The 17285-nt window shown below is 43.5% G+C and overlaps 1 protein-coding gene across 1 annotated transcript in view; it reads right to left on the reverse strand.

Moving 5' to 3' along the window:
- LOC306702275 (LIM and calponin homology domains-containing protein 1-like) overlaps positions 1 to 17285 on the reverse strand; it is a 31875-nt gene that overhangs the window by 3188 nt on the left and 11402 nt on the right. Inside the window, exons 5-18 of the mRNA XM_079167852.1 lie at positions 11485 to 11611; positions 10984 to 11141; positions 10054 to 10540; positions 8397 to 8696; positions 8049 to 8154; positions 7786 to 7853; positions 7596 to 7701; positions 5802 to 5830; positions 3102 to 3194; positions 2831 to 2995; positions 2567 to 2661; positions 2002 to 2163; positions 1233 to 1328; positions 343 to 451 (exon numbers count right to left, since the gene is read on the reverse strand). Of these exons, the coding sequence (XP_079023978.1) occupies positions 343 to 451; positions 1233 to 1328; positions 2002 to 2163; positions 2567 to 2661; positions 2831 to 2995; positions 3102 to 3194; positions 5802 to 5830; positions 7596 to 7701; positions 7786 to 7853; positions 8049 to 8154; positions 8397 to 8696; positions 10054 to 10540; positions 10984 to 11141; positions 11485 to 11611 (2101 nt within the window). The remainder of the gene's footprint in view (positions 1 to 342; positions 452 to 1232; positions 1329 to 2001; positions 2164 to 2566; positions 2662 to 2830; positions 2996 to 3101; positions 3195 to 5801; positions 5831 to 7595; positions 7702 to 7785; positions 7854 to 8048; positions 8155 to 8396; positions 8697 to 10053; positions 10541 to 10983; positions 11142 to 11484; positions 11612 to 17285) is intronic.

The following is a 17285-nucleotide window of genomic DNA, read 5'->3' on the forward strand; positions in this document are numbered from 1 at the left end:
TAAGAGTAACTTCTCATACAGCTGGGCGGAGACGATTGTAGCAAAATGCAAACAGCGCTAAATAGTAAATGTCCAGGGGGACTATTTTCAGCTGCGGATTAATATACATTTGGTGCTCTAGTGAGTATTTCTGGCAGCAGGACTTGTGTGAGGGACCTCAATGTAATGATGTAAAGATGTCAGCCAGTGAAACAGTGTGGGTCATCGATATGTTTTTAGATTTGAACACAATAACTACTGCACAACACACAACAGCACCACTGTTAAGGTACAGTAGCATTCATACTTGTAAAGGATAATTAAATGAATAAAAACAGAACGTTTTTGAATTCTGTCACCGACCTTGAAGCAGTGAATGTGGAAGTAAAGACTGAGGGTCTCTATGATCATGGCCGCCCCCTTCCCCAAAGGCTGCCCACAGCTGGAGCACAGCTTCTTCCCACTGACAGACCTACAGGAGGGAGGGAGAGACAGAGAACCCTGTGATACGAGAAGCACCTGTAGATGGTGTGAAGTACTGATTACTTAAAACAGTTGGGCTCTTTTGACAGTGAATATGAAAGAAAAGCACAATAAGCTGTTCATTTGTCAGTGTTTAGTTGAAACTGATGTAATGAATTGAATCCCACCCAAAGTTACTCTTCAAAACCTAAAGAACAGCAGAACCTCTTCACAGTAAACTACTACTCATCTTGAACTTAAGGTCCGATGGCATCCTCTGCACTGGACAGTGAACAAAAATAGATTTATTTTATAGAAAAAAACTGTGGTGATATATATATATATATATATATATATTCCATCCCTTGCCTACAATGTTTCAGGCCGCTCCTTCTGCTATTCTGTCTGACAGCTTGTTGTTCTTTGCTTCTATTGATCAAGGTCCTTGTGTTTAATTTTCACCAGGCTCCGTCGACTCCACGAGTCTTCTGGTGCCTTCTGTGTGTTATTTTCCCCATTCATTTCTAATTAAAAAATGTATTTTAATGACCCGGGAGTGCAGGTGAGCTGGCACATTCAAGTTGTTATTGTTTACAAATGAACATTTAACTGTCAAACAAAGAAAAAGATGAAATATGACATTTTCACATTGCATTCACGGGTCCTTGCTGCAGTGCTACATGTCATGAGACGGGTGGAGAAATGTAGGCAGCAAAGCAGAAAATGACAGTGCAGAAATGAATCCCCCTCCCGTCCCCCTCCCTCCATGTGGGCTGTTTGTGATGCAGTACCTGTTGGGTGCTGGAGGCAGCGTGTCTGGAGGCGGTGGACATGCTGCGGGGGGTTTTGATGAGCTGCGGCACATGTTATTATCAATGGGACCACTCCTGGAAATGGACAGCAACATGCAACATGATGATGACTCACAGATACAAGCGACTCTATTGGCTGGCAGAGTCAGACACGAACCAATCCAACGCCAGAACGAGCTGAACAAACTACGTTACATTACAACCATACCTTATTCTTTTACTGACTCTAATGAATGTTTAGAACACTTTTCTTGTCACAGACTATTGTTTCTTTATGTGGAAGAAGACTACAGGGGAAATACAGGTGCAATATGCCACCTGCTGGTCGAACAGGTTCACTGAAGGTGTTACTAAAAGATCCACTCTGATAGTCACAAATACGTATTTACAGCCAGAACAAAACGTGAATATCTATTTTAAAATAAGCAAAATAAGCAGCGTTATGGTTCCTGAGGGCCAGAATTAACATCTCACAACCATGTCATGAACACTGACCCTTCTTTATAAATCATATTTTAAATTAAAGTTATTCTCTGTTGATACATAGTGGTGCTGTAACCAGTGCTTGGTTGTGTCTTGTACCCCTCACTAATCATTAAAGGACATTATGTGTGATTTCAACAGTGGGCTCCTAACTTATAAGAGATAAATGGAACATTTAAAAAGGGACTGAAGGCTTCTCACTCTCACACACACACACACACACACACACACACACACACACACACACACACACACACACACACACCTCCTGTCTCCTGCAGGCCGGCTGGGCTTGTTACTGTCTGCTGAAGGCTCTTCTTGTTTCTTCACTGGAGTCGAGGTTTTGGTCGACATGGCAGGGAGTTTTTGGCCGTTCTGCAGACTGTGACCGGGAGTTTCTGCCTGACTGCTGCTCTGACTCACCGAGCTGAGGATCAGAAACAAACCGTGTTGTTCATCGTATCTACATGTTGTCTTTTTATATTTTCTCTAACGTTTTTTAGGACTGATCCCACTGAAATCTACAGTATGATACGGTGATACAACAATACAGTTTGATAACCTGACTCGCAAATGGGGCTGAGACAAAAGTGGAGACACACAACAATTAAATCAACACAATAACTTACAAAGTATGTACTGTATTAAACACATGCAGCTCCAGTTTCAATAGATAAATGTGAAAAGGCACATATCACATGAAAACAAATGCAAATTTGACATTTCATTGTGTATCTGCAGGTAACCACATCTTAAGCCACCGTTGCTTTAGAATCTCAGCTGAAAATGTCTTCAGTGCAACATCTATCACTTTAAGATTGGTCGCTAACCTCCTGGCTGTTTTCATGCTGTCGTCAGCGGTGCTGATGTCACTGGTCCGGTCGTTTTCCCTGCGTTTCCATTCGACACTCTCCGTGCTCCCCCTCTGTGCCGCACCAATCACAAACAGGGGAACGGTTAGCTGAGCCACCAATCAAAAACAGAACACTGTGCCCACTCAAGTAATTCTACCCAATTGTCACCCAGATTCCCCGCCCGGATCGATACTTAAGTAACGCACGCTTCTAACAAACTATAATCAATCAGCCATTCACCGACTGCCTCTCCAGCAGCTCCTGCTTGCGTTCCCAGTCGGCCAGCGAACGGACGATGGTGTCCTGGGGCTCCGAGGTGGAGGACACCTCTCCTCGGCTGGGGGAGGGCAGGGCTGAGGAGTGGGGAGTCAGAGGCGCCACAGTTTCCTCCAGTATCCTACGCTCCTGTTGTGATGGGAGGGCTGGGTCAGTTTGATCAGTCAGAAAGTGCACTTTTCTACATTTAACTGGATTATCTTGTAACACACAATGTAGCTTTAAAACAATGCACCTCCTCGTGGTACTTCCTCTCCTCCTCCGCCACCTCCCTCTGCGCTTTCTCCCACTCCTCCTTCAGCTTCTCCTGCTCGCGCCGGTACTTCTCCTGTCACCATGGCAACAGATACATGACACACAGCACAGAGCCTCAACTGTCTGCAGGTGGAAATGTTGGCAGGAAAGCAGAGCTGACGCGCAGACATTATCTGCCTTTGAGAGGCTTTTCAAAAAGGCTTCAGTGTGAATCAGTCGGTGATAAATTTCTCTTCTAGTGCGTTCTTAATTTAATCCAAGAAGGGACTGAGACCTGTACAACCTGCCGCAATCACTGGCAATACTTATATAGACTTGTATAAAATGTACATGTGTGATTCCCTCAGTATGCACTTTAAATATAAGCCTGGACTTAGAGACATAAATGAATGCAAAGGCAGCTTGCTAAATCTTCCTTCTGATAAAACACTTGCTCAGATCTTATATTTGCTTGTTAGGAATAAAGAGAAAACAAAAAGAGACCAGAAGCAGGCACTGCGGACAAAAGGCAAAAGTAGAGCATGCAGAGGTTCCTACACAAATTTTATTTCAAAAGCTGCTTTAACATTTTTCATAACTTCTCCATTTATGTATGCTACTATGACAGCAGCTGGGCAACATGAGCGCCAGCACTTCAGATTATTCCAGACGAGCTAAAACATCGTCAGACTAGTTTTTTCTACTCTTTTCAGACTTGTGTAGGAACCCCCAAAAAATCGAAAGATCCAAAATGTAGAGAGAAAGCAACATAAGCAGGACAGATGACGGATCAATGCACAGAGAAAACACACAATAGAACAGAACCGGGGAGTTAACAAGCACATTGATGCACCAGACACAGACATTCATCCATTTCAGCGCATCTCATCTCATACAGTCAACTGGACAGACGAGAAATCTGTACTCATCACTGCTGGGATTTATTTATCAAGATTGCACTGTAGATGAGTACAGTATGTCATGGATGCCAATGAATCCTTTACACGTTTAAAATACGAGGACCTGAGATGCACCTCTGATTGGTTGAGGAGAGAGAGGGTGATCTGGGCAGCAGCAACAGCAGCAACCTCGGACAAAGTCCTTTGTCTGTGTATGTGCATGAGATGGAGACAATGAGCAGACAGAACCACACTGGAGGTTCTTCCGCTGCACGACATCGCCCTCTAGTGGTCAAAGTGTGCATCTGGCGTGGTTGGGCGGTGCCTTTGGGAGGAGGATAGGCTCAATATAAAAACAAAACATGGAGGCAAGCTTAGCAAGGAGCAATGAAATGTGGTTAATCCATCTGATCCGTCACAGAGCAGCTTCCTGTGCCACTGCATGATTCACAGTATGGTTAACAGTAAAGTCTACTGGGCTAAAAAAGGTTTTCAGTATCTAGTTTGGACATTTATGATGTAACCTAGATGTCTACAAAGACAGATAAACAAACTTAGCCCAGTTTTAAGTCCACACATCTTTTTATCTACTTCTAATACTTACTGATGAGACACAATGCCTGGCTTTTGCTACGTCTCATGCTGAGCTTATTCGTCAACAAGTCATCCCAATTATCCTGTAATAGCTGCATTGTGTAAATGTGCCAATAAAGCTAGACATGCTGATTGCCAAACGTCATAGCTGAACTCGGTCAGCTGTGTGCTTGAACAACTTGAGTGAGAGCGTGAGGCCTCATAATTAACTAGCTTCACACCTCAACCAATGATTTATTTCTCTCGGACTTGTTTGTTATCTCAGTTGTCAAAACACAATAGACATTTACAACCCAAGAAATCCATTCTGTGCCTAATCCTCATGGTGCTGGTGCCTTGCTCCACCCACTAAGCTCCAGAAGGAACTGAACCCCTGACCTTGCAGACTCATGCGCCATGCTTCACCCTTTTTAGGTGTTCTGTGTACCTGCAGCATGCGCTCCTGCTCTTGCTGCCACCTTTCCTGACGCTTTCGCTCCTCATCCGGGTCCCAAGACCAGCGGTCACCCCGCCTGGCCTGGGGCAACACCGGGACTGAGACCTGATAGACCCCAACACACACACACACACACACACACACACACACACAAACAACAACATGCACAAATACACACGGCACACACATATTCATGCACACATTCACACTCGCCACCATTCTCACACACACACATACACACACACACACACACACACAAATGTGTTCACACATCCACCACAGGAGAAGAAGAAGGGAAGGGAGGAGACAGAAATAGTTGGTCTACCACAACAGCACTACTCCAATGCTAGCCAAAGGATTCCTACTAAGGAGAGAGAAGACAGAGAAAGAGAGAGATGAGCTCAAACGAAGAAGAAAGCAGTCTCGACAGCGTCCTCATCTGGCATGCTACATGAACAGCTGTGTGTGTGTGTGTCCTGTGATGTGTGGCAGAGCCACAGTGAGTTCACAAACACATGATCCTAGAAAATGATGAATGCCAACAGTCTTTTTTTTAAATGTTTCTTGGTTTAGGTTATGTTTCTATTTAGATGAAAGTCTGTTTATTTTTCCTTATTCTTACCTGCAGACTATGTTTTCAGCATTTGACTTGTGTTTAATCTCTGTGTTCATGCAGTATGTTAAACTACACTACTGTAACCCAGGAGATAAGCCAGATGAGAAGCGGTAAAAGTTTTTAATATTATGTCGTCAGATGAGGCTTTTTACTCACGTTTCCACAACAATCCTTCTCCATCTCTTCTGTGGAGGAAACGTGACAGGGAACATTAGTTAAAATACAATTACACAAACATTTTGGATGCATGTCATGAAAACAAAATGCCTTTAGATGGGACACATATTTAGGAAAATGACAACACGGCAAGTGCTGGTTTGACAGCTGAAGCGGTGAAGATGCCGATGAAAGAAAACAAAGAGAGAAATCGGTCCACCAAGAGCAACATACCACATCTGGAGTTAACCAATACGATGTCTTATCTTGCTGTTAATTTGTCTTCATGTTTTGATGTGGAAAGCTGTAAATCTAAACTTTTTAAAATGACTCTGGTTAGAAGTGATTCAGATGTTGAGGTTAAGGGAGCTCCGGTCAGGATTTATTATTATGGGGTTCTATTTGAATCTATTTCTATGTGCACATGTCTGCGTGTTGATCCGCTCTCAGAGTGAATTAAAGAGCAGACGAGAAAGCAGGCAAAGTATTGAAAACATTACAATTTTGGAATTGTTTATAGACCACCGATCAAACTATTTAGAATGAATATTGGTCGATCGATCGGAGCACCGTTAGTTGAGGTTGACCTAATGCTGTAGCTTTTGGTGGATAAGATGATAATGTAAACATAAAACTGATCATTCATAAAGTTGAGTAGGTCATCTATGAGGATTGTGGTAAATTGACATAGGTGACCTACTCCACTGGGTAATTTGGGAAAGCATCGTAATCAACATGATGATAGCAGTATGAGTCAAAATAAAGAACACTGCAACACGGATGAGTTCTACCTGGAGCGTGTGTACACCGTTATACTCCAAAACACATTTACAACAGAGCGAGAGCACATCACTGATCATCCACAGCATTCTGGAAATGAGCGACAAACAAGAGATGGGACTGAAGGGGCTGTTGTGCAGCCCTTGAAAAAACGGCAGGGAAACCCTGTGCGTTCAGCAACCGGGGGGGACGGAAACATGAGCTCCGCCGATGAATGAAGGGGTTTACCTGGCGGGACGAAGAACTCCCAGCGTAAGTTAGGGTTGCTGGTGGCCAGCGGAGACCTGATACTGTTTGCAAGCTCTATAGCGAAATAAAAAATATGCAGGTGGAAGGAAAGGAGGGAAGGAAGGAAGGGAAGGGAGTGATAAGGGATAGACAGATGTCAAAAACCAAGAGTTGGTATGGACAACAGAGAATTGGAGAAATCAAATTGGGGAAGGCTTTTACTGTTCTGCTCATGTGATACTGTAAATCAAGTATAACTGGGAAAAACAATCTTAGGTCTTTAAAGAGGTTGTGATTCAGATTTAGTAAAAAGTCAAGGTGTTTACTGCCCCGCTTGGATTTCAAGAAAATCTTAACTTGAGGGCATAAAAGTCAGAATAAAAGGCAGGAAAACAACAATAATGCAGTGCTTTTATAGAGCTATCTGGGAAGGTATATTGAACCTCTTTTATGCATGTTTTTGTTGGATCTCAGGTCTAATTAGCTTGTATATCCGTCTACACAGAGACAAGTGTACTTTAGAGTAAATGCCAATTCAAGGTCTTTGTCTGTGAAATAGATTAAAAAATGTTTATGCAGGTTGATAATAATCACACATCAGTGAACACCCCTTTAACTCTGACCCAAACATTTGCAGCACAACGAAACAGAAAGAGAGTCGGACTGAAAGGCAAAAAGGGGAAAAAAAAGCCAGCAAGGAGGATATGCTAATCAAACTCAGAAACCAAGGAGGTGTATGGAAAAGAAGCTGCTGGCTCGGTATTTGGATGTAAAGAGTTCACCAACCTGCTGTCGTTTCCCTTGGTGGGTGATATTCAAACGATCCCGGCGCCGCTGAGCTTGGTACATTCTCTCTTCTCTGTGATGAGTCCTGGGAACTGGGAACGCTCGCCTGCAGAGAGATTCAAAGATTATCCGGTGGATGTCAGGGTGACTGTTTCTTTAAAGGTTGTGTTAGTTTTGTTAGCAGCCTCACCTGTAAAGTTACAGGCTGACTTTGCTGTGTGTTGACTGCTGACTGGACAACGTTGGAGTGTTTGGCTTCTGAAACACACAGACATCACAGTTTGATTAAAAAAACTGAGAATTAGAGACACTTTCCTTTTACATGTTTTCTTCAAAAGATCTATTTTTTGTGTCTTCCATAACTTCTAGGTCACATGATAACAATCCATGACCTGGATGACACAAGTCTATGATCAACCACAAGGGGTCAGTGTAGCAACATGCTGCTCAGACCTGCAGGAGGTGTTTGTTGAGCTGCAGCGTTTGACTTCTCCTCCTCTGGAGCAGCTACTGACTGGCTTCCAGTCTCCCCAAAGCTTTCTTCTGGCTTCTGCAGCTCCTATAAGCGTCACAGATGGTTTCAAAGATGAATAACAAATCAAACAAGCCTGCGATCAAGAGGCATATGTGAGGTATATGTATAAAACATTTGATTCCAGTCTTAAAGAGTTCAATAATCGCACTAACTTGCCAAAAGCCTGCAAGACTGTAAAATGCATTTATAGACTAATAGCTAATGCAGTAAGTGAACATGTCACGCAGTTATCTTTAGTCCTAATTAGTAAAGACCCTCATCCTGACCGATGGGAGCGAGGTGGGCCGGCTGGGTGGTGTTGAATGATGGATGACTTTTTCTTCTTGGACGCCCTTAGAAGTCAGTTCTGTGCCACTTTGAGCCTCCTTGGCCTTTGCTGACGCGGGGTTTTCTCCTCTGGTTGAGGTGAGCGTGCCGCGTGTTGGTGAGGGAGCATCTGCAGTGCTGTCGCTGGTTTTGGAAGGGGACGCCTGGAAGTGAGGAGGAGATTCCCTTCCTCGACTCTCAGGCGTCGTGGGAACCTCGTCACTTCCTATGTCGCCGTTGACTCGGAGCAAACCATCCGCCTAAATGGGAAGACAACATGTTTAATTAGTGACTTTATAGACACAGTGCAGAGTTCAAGAAGATGCTTTGAAAGCATAAAAGGGTCCTAAGAAATGTCCTGATTAATTACAATATGACCAGTTGAATATAATCGATATTCTCTTTCAATGGATATTGTCGCTATTCTGTTCAATTCCAAAGGATTTGGATTATTTATTCATCAAAAAATGAGTGCATACGAGTAAATTGGTTCTGCTAAATGACTGTAATGTAATGTATGAGATTCTAAATGTTTGTAATTTGTCTTAACTTGTGATGTGACTTAGCTGGATGACGAGTTGGTTTAAAGTTTTGAAAAACATCTGCAGGAAACATTTCCCGTACATTCAGGCTGCTCTAGCTCAAAATATTTTCAACAGTACACAAAATGAATTGATGACAAACAAAGAAATGAAGATGAACCCCATGCCTACAAACCCGGTGCCCTCATTTGTGGTCATTACCAGCCTCTCATCTCTGTCCGTTATTCGCTTTTCATCTAGCTGGCCTCTATGACAAAGAGGCACTAATGTATGTGTGAGGAGCTCCTAGTGAGCGGTAACTTAAGACACAGTGGTGGAGTTGGGTGAATGCAGGCTCTCAGTCTGGCCCCCCCCCCCGCCTCCACCTTCTCATCCCTCTCCTAGCAGCCTGTGTGGGCCCTCTTTGTCCGCCTGGAGCCCACTTCACATTGAGAGGGCCCTACTTGTCAACTTCTTAAGTCAATAGGGAACAGAGGGCTCCATTCAAAGCGGGGGCTCCGCTCAGGATCCTGACAAGACATTCCAGAAAAGCGCTGTGCTCCATTTGGTCTGGTAATAATCTGCCCCTCCCCTCCCCGCCACACCAAAACATAGGATCTCATTTTGAATATTCCCATTTGGATTTTTTTTTTTTTTTCAGAAGAAAAGGAAATGGATCCTGTTGAGAGTACTTTGAGCTAAACTGAAACATTACATGCTTCTTCTGGGAGGGGGAGTCTCGTGCTTTCCTAGAAACCCCCCCCCCCCCCCCGACTCATCACCATGGCGGTTCTGTGGCATCCTAATGGAGGTGCCAAGAGAGCTGGAGGGGAATTCACCCACCAGCCTGTGAGGACGTCAGCCAACACTGGGAAGTAACCACATGTAAAGTGGTCAAGACAGTCACACTAACCGAATGTCAATCATTACGAGTCATCACGAGTGAAGAGTCTGATTTAACGGTGACAACCAGACACTTAAAAAGTCAACAACCCACACGGCATTAGGATGCTGTAAAGCGTATTCACAGCAGCAATAACGCATTCACTTTTATGGGAAGTTGAGATGATGACAAGCGCTTCTGAGTCAGTCTCACCTTGCTGGGCCGTGGTTCACCCGCTGAGGACCGGGGCTGGAAGTAAGGCTTGGGCATCAGCAAAGGCACCGGTTTGGGTGACAGGGTTCGGGTGGACGGCGGCTCGGACGAGCGAGAGCGGATCTGAGGCCGCTGGTGCGGGGAGGAGTCTTTGGGGAACTCCTCGATTCGCGCCTCCAGCGTGGACGTGAACTTCGGAGCCGGGGTGGACTGCTGGCGCAGAAACCTCATGGGCCCGTCGGGGTCCACGTCGAAAGGGTCTGGGGTCGTCGGGGAGGCGGACAGGGAGAGGGAGAGAGGGAAGGGAGAGCAGGGAAAGGAGGGATCAGCAGATATGCTGCGGTCCAGGAGCTTTGGCAACTGCAGGCGTTCCAGGACCGTTTCGCTGATGGAGAAGCGCTGGGCGTAACGCTGCAGGATGAACGACGCCTCCTCTTGGGTTCTGGCTCTCCGGTACGCGTCCCGCAGGTCATCCTCACGGCGCTCCCTGTTGAAGAGAAAAGGAGGAAGAGGAGGGATAACAAAGCAATTCAGCTGTGTAAAATGTGAAGCAACTGCTATGACCCAGTTTGATTTACATTAAATAAATGATAACTTTGTTACTCTATTGTTAGGTGATATGACAACTGATTTTACCTGTTTAAACTACACATCAAATTTAACAAGATTTGATCAAAGATGATCTTACCCATCATAGACATCTATTTCTTCTACTTCACTCGGCAGACCACTTTTACTTTCTCTCTATAGGAGACCTACTTAAATGAACTCCAGGAGGAGTCGCTGTCACCTTTGTGCTCACTAACAGGAATTAGAATAAAGATTAAAGCCTCCTCTCTAAGAAAGGCCTAGTGTCCCATTATACTAGTATTGTTTTGTACTTTTCGCTGAATACAAATCAAACCTCCTATTTGTGTGCATTTCACCTACTTTTCCTCCACTATCTCTCTGTAGGTCTTGATGCTTCTTCTCCTCTGGGAGACACAGGGGCCTCCAGTCATCAACTGCTCCATCATCTTCCTCTCCTCCTCCTTCTTGATCAGGTCCTGGGAGATACTCCTCCTCCGGTTTTTCCACCGGGCCAGGTCCTGACACACAAACAGATTGGAAAGAGTTTCAGTTCCAAGTGAAACAAGGCAAGAGGGCTCGGCTCTGCAGCGCTGTGAGACCTGAAGCACTGCTGTGGCCCTGAAAACTGATTCAAGTTGTTTAACTGGGGCGCAGCAAAACATTACTTTGCTTTGGCTAGCAGGCACTCAAATCATTGCACATAACTTATAAACTCCTGACACTATAGAGACAAGAAATACAAACTGAGCAGATGAGACAAAGTAATCCCAATCCAGAAGGTACAAAACTATCTGAATCAAACATAAATAAACACACAAACTGAGGGAGATAAGAATAGTCAGACAAAACGGAGACACTCACATCCTGCCAGTGATCGTCCTCTTCCTTCATCTTGTTGTACTGGTTGTGCATCAGCTCGTGACGCACCTGACTGTGAGGCTGCAACATGGCCTCCTCCTCACCACGCATGTCGATCATACTCACACTTCTAAGGAGAGGAGGGAGGGAGAGAGACAGACAGAGAATATAGAAAGTGAAAAAGATGTGTTGACATGTCATTTCCAGAGTAGGACATGGTTTAGTTTTTTTTTAGTGAGCCTGCTAGTGATTCTACACTTTGTTTTCGTGCATTGTGCGGTTAGTACGGTATGTTTGTACGTTGGCGACTTTATGTGTTTCATGTGAAACACTAAACTTTGAACCAAACCTTTTTTTTTTTTTAAACAGCAATGGCTAAAAAGGTGATATCTCACCCAAAATCTGTTTATACTGCAATATAAAAAATTATTAGGAGAAGAGAATAACCTGTAACCAATGGCTCAGCATGGATAACCAAAAAAAAATAAAAAAATAAGACCACATGAATGGAAAACTGTTCATCTTCAAAGGTAACCTCTTGCTCACCAATTAGAACCAAGACGACAATCAAGATAAAACTAAACAAAAAAGTAGTCATTTTCCTTTTGAATAATCACGGCACATTCCAACATTTGTCTCAACAGGAAATGCCTCACATTAAGGTCGTTAAGATGACATTTAATGAGACCTTTGACAACATCAGCTTCAGGTTCAGGCACCTGTGGTTCTAAGTAACAACCTGTGTGGTCACATTGGTTACACTGGTCTTCATTATTTGTTCAGTCAGTAGTGTTCAAGCATTTTTAGATAACAAACAAGACAGTGAAGTGCAGCCTTTTGGTTAGGAGCATGCAGCTCATCACACACTGAGAACGGGTAAAACAAAGTCATGAGTGCAATAATAGTTGATTTAATATTGAAAAAAAACAGATTGCCAACATACAATATTGGGTGAAACAATGGAAGAGATGACGGACAAGTTATTTTATTGTAAACGTTAGTGGGACGGGTACAATGCTGAACAACTGCTCCTCTGAATCACAACAAACAAAGCATGTGAGTCATTTCTTAGTTATGAATCATCTCTCCTGCTTCACGGAAAGCTGCACTTTTTACATGAACAAAGAACATCCCCATGATGGTTTGTTTTGTAAGGGACGGGGAGTTACGAGGGTCACTGGAATGGTTGCGTTACGTGAAACATGCAGCTAGTAGAAGCACGGAGATGATGTCGGAGCAGCACAGTTTAGTTAGTCCTCTCCACAGACTCTACTGCAGAGCTTTGAATGCGTCAGAGAGGAATGGATGGTTTCCAGCCAAAAAGGCAAAAACAAGCATGTTGAGCAGAATTATTGAAAACATATTTTCAGGATATTTTAGATCAAGTGTTGAGCTCCAGGGACATTGTCTGCCAGTCAAACACATCCACCGTAACAAGTAATTTAACTTATTTACAATCTAAATTTAAGAAATGCAAGTATGAAAAATCTGCTAAATTTAAGACATTTTAAGTCTTTACATGGAATATTTTGGTCCAGTTATTTCACTCTTCAGTGTTGTTTTATAAATACATTTATCTCATTCAGCTTAAATTCTGCCTGAAAACTATTTGTGCGGGAACTTCAGGACATTCAGTAGAGAATTAAAGGATACAATAAGAGGTTTGAGTTTCTTCCCTGGCAAGAGTATTGAGCACATGTTATCACTTTTCTAAGTTTGAAAGTAAATGATTGAATTGTTTCCTCTTCTGTGTTTATGACGTAAGAACAGGTGAAAAAAAAGGTTTTGCCAGGATAATCGTTTTAAGTTCTTTTTTTTTTAAGTTTTGTTTTGTCAGGATCATTTTTCAAATTTAGTTTTCTGTGAAAAATAAAAATAATATTCTTCCAGGTGACTTTTAATTTCTCCATGCACTCTAAGGTTCATGTGCTGGCAAGTGGAAGAAAACATGAATTCTTTTAGGCCTATTTAGAACATGTGCTGAAGTACTGCACTTCAGCCTCTTGTGGCCAAAATGAGTATTACAACAACAAACACAGGTTTTTAAGGAACTTAGAAAGATTATGCTGACTAATCTTTTCTTTTTCACCTGTTCTTCAGTCATAAACACAAAAAGAAAACTATTTAGATCAGACTTAGAAAATAGACTTCAGGGCTTCTGTAATTAAAAATGATAAACATAAAGAAATAAAAAACTGGCACAAAATATTTGCTCATGTAACTTTTGATCAAAGAAAAACAACAGGATCAAAAGATGAAGTTGTTGCCAACGACTTCAAGAAAGTTCTTTAAATGACTTCAACCTTTGGCAGATTTTCCCACTTGCATAAAGAAAAAATCCAATTCAAAGACTCAATGAAGGATTGAATGATGATTGAGAGGTCTTTGTCTTTTAGTGCAGAGCAGTGCGGGGCCAGATAGCTGAGCTCTGAGTGGTAAATAGACAACTTACTGTGGCTCATCTGACACACTATGTGTGCGGCTGAATCTACAGAAGGCAGAGAGCATGGAGAGAGAGCACAATCACAAATGAATACGAGGACACTCGACAGAGAAACACGTCATTCACTCACGAGAACATCAAAAACACAGTGATGGAATATTTGATATCTGGTGGGTAACATCACAGCTGACAATGGGTTGAGAATGGTTCATTATTATTACAGTATCAGACAAGTGTGCCTGCTGGTTTTGCATCTATGTACAGATGTGTATGTCAGTTTCTGGGTTTACTGCTGATCCTCAAACCAAGCACAAGGTGGCAGTCTTATCCATAACACAGCCAGAGCAGAACAGAAGACAAGTTTACTGCATCACTGCAAACCAAAACTGCTAGCATACAACAGATGCAGATGGCAATGATCTTAAGACTGCGGCTGACACTTAACTATTGAACAAAAAAAAAAGAAGCACATGCATCTTTTATTGGACAGCACAAGAGAAACATCAAGGATGTGGCTCTTTTTCTGTCTGTGACCAACAGCGGTAGGTTTGGCCTCAACCTGCGTCTACACACGGTCTGTTTTATGGAGCTGCCTCTGTGACGTTCGAGGGGTGTGAGAGACAGTGTGGCCTGTGGGTTCTCGCCACAAGAGAACAAGGAGACTAAATTAAGAGAAGCCTCGGTAAACCAGGACCAGATAGACTGTTTGTTGTAGTAAAATGTCTACTTGCCGTATGTTGTTTGTAGGAAGATGTCAGGCTATGACACAGTGGGGTTTGCACTAAAGACTGTACTTTACTGGCATACATTGGAATGGTTGATGTTTGATTGATTGGTAATGGTTTGACCAATTTATTACCAAATAATTTGGGTTCAAATTGGGTCAAATTAAGTGTCTATTGCCCCAATTCCCCTAATTGGGTCTACTGAAGAGATCGAAGGATGCCATCTAAGGTCATGTGTAGTTCATCAAAAACCACATTCTCAAACGTTTCTTCTCCAAATTTCTGAATACGCTTCCATGCATTCTCTTTACAGCAATAACAGCAACTTTTCAGAAAGCAATGTCAATCATGCAATCTTGAGATAGTTAAGTCCTCCAGACAGCAGCATTGTGGTCTGAGGCCGAGGTCACATGCTGAGATAAGAGTAGATCCCTTGATTTTAAAGATGAATTGTGTAGTTTTAGTTCATTAAATGTAGTGTAGTTGCTGGAGGGGGGCTCACGTTGCTGGAAGACTGCTGTCCAACCAAGAGTTCCCTCTCTGCGGGTCGTCACTCTCACTCAGCGCCCTCCCCTTCCGTCGGCCTGTATCGGCAGTGGGCACAGGAAGGAAGTGGGGGGGACTCGGGGTGGTGAGGTGTTTGGGAGAGGTCAGCGTTTGGCGGGACCGCTTCTCATCTCGCTCTCCATCTGCGACCGACGGGACACCAGCGACTGCCTTCCTCACAGCCGCCTCCTCCTCCTCCTTCTCCTCCTCCTCCACCTGCTGCTGCTCCGTCACAGGTGGATGTTTCTCGGAGGCGATGACGGGGCTCGTTGCAGCGCTTGCTGCTCGAGTCGTCGAATGGTGGAAGAGTTCCTCTGAGCATGAGCGAGCTGGAGTACTGCAGAAAGCAAAGCAAACTAAAACGTACTGCTGCCTGGTTATCATCCTATTTCATCAGACAGCATTCCTCTGGAGGAGCCTAAATGGAGTTTTTCTTGACGAGCTAACATGGTTTACAAACCTCATCCGAGCAGACCGGAGGTGAAAACAAACGGGAGTCACAAAGCCAAAAGCAAAATTCGCTGAACCCTCAGTTGTCTGTCATCCAGCTACTTTCTGAAAGGGTTATTATTGGACTATAAATCCCCAGGATGCATTGCAGGGAGAGAAAGGCTGTGAAAAGGCCAGGCTCCAGTCCCAGTCTGGTCAGGGTCAGGGAAGGAAGAAAGCCTCATTTCCTTACATCCTGAGGGTGGGTCGCATGTTCATGTTCCCTGGGAGTGTGTTTCTGTGTGAACACCATGCAGCACATTTTTGTGTGTAAATGCTGGATATCTGCATGGGTCGGTATTTGAAGTTTTGTTCCTGGAATTTGCTGGAAAAAGGTCAAGTGATCCTGAAGAAGCTCGTCAACAAAACATTGATGGGCGACTTCAAACAGCGATATGTTGATATTATACAACTGTTTTACAAAGATTTAACTCCTGGCAACACTAAAACACACACATTCCAGCCTCAGTTCTCTTCTTGAAAAAATGCAAGCTGATACCAACTAAAGAAGCTGATATTAAAGCCTTTTAAAAACATCCTAGAAATCCCCCTTTTCTTTGGAACGCAGCTATACACAAGTCAGATTTCCTTTGAGCATTCTTTTCACTCCCTTGAAATGCGGACAATCCGATCCACGCCATAACATCTGTGCCAGAAAAAGCTGGAAACTGGGGGTGTGACTCTAATAACTCTCCGACAGGACTGTGAATGAAACCACTGCTGGACCAGGAAATAGCACACGATAGGGCTGGATTGTGAATCAACAACAGAGACCTAAACAGACTCTTCATGAGACAAACATTGCAATCATAATGGCCTCCCGCACTGTGCGATATACAACAGCAGCTTCACAGCTCATAATCCTCACCATGTTAATCCGACACAAAGCTGATAATTTGTGACCCCTGGCTGGCCTGCTGGGTAAAGACCCTGCATTACAACAGTGTGATCTCCATGTTTCATTGAGCCCCGGACCACTTGCTGACTCACCGTTACGCTGCTCTGGATAAGAACAGCATTGGAAACGATGATCTGGTAATGGCAGTGCCAAAAAAGGAAAAGGGCTGGATGGAAATACCGGCTGTGAAAATTTAAACTATTCTGATGGAAACCGAAATAAGTATTATTTACCCTGATTAACTGGGACATTGCTTTTGGACAGATGTGCTGCAGATTTTGTGTAACTTCTCAGTATTTTGAGTGGCACAAATACAATTCTATTCATCTCAGTCAAAGTGGGCAAATTTGAACATGAAGCTGAAATTATCTGCATTGCTAGATGTCCCCAGTGGCAAGTTGAGTTGTTTTCTTATTTGGGTGAACTGACCCTTCAACACAGCAAATATTCTGCTGTCACAGTGCTGTGGAGACCATGCTAGCAGAGGCTAATGTAGCCTCAACCCTCTAGCATGGAGCAGAGATGCGGAAGAGGCTAGAGAGGTCTGGTTACCTCACTTTTTATAACTCAAAAACACACCGTTTTTTTGCATTTTCACAATTGTAAGTGAAATCACTTGCGGCAATACAGACTTCACATTGCAGTAACAAACTTTCATGAATGAAAAAGCTGGAGAAAAACTATTATTAGAGTAATCAAAACA

This window comes from Pholis gunnellus, assembly GCF_910591455.1.
Source record: "Pholis gunnellus genome assembly, chromosome: 10".
Lineage (NCBI taxonomy): Eukaryota > Metazoa > Chordata > Actinopteri > Perciformes > Pholidae > Pholis > Pholis gunnellus.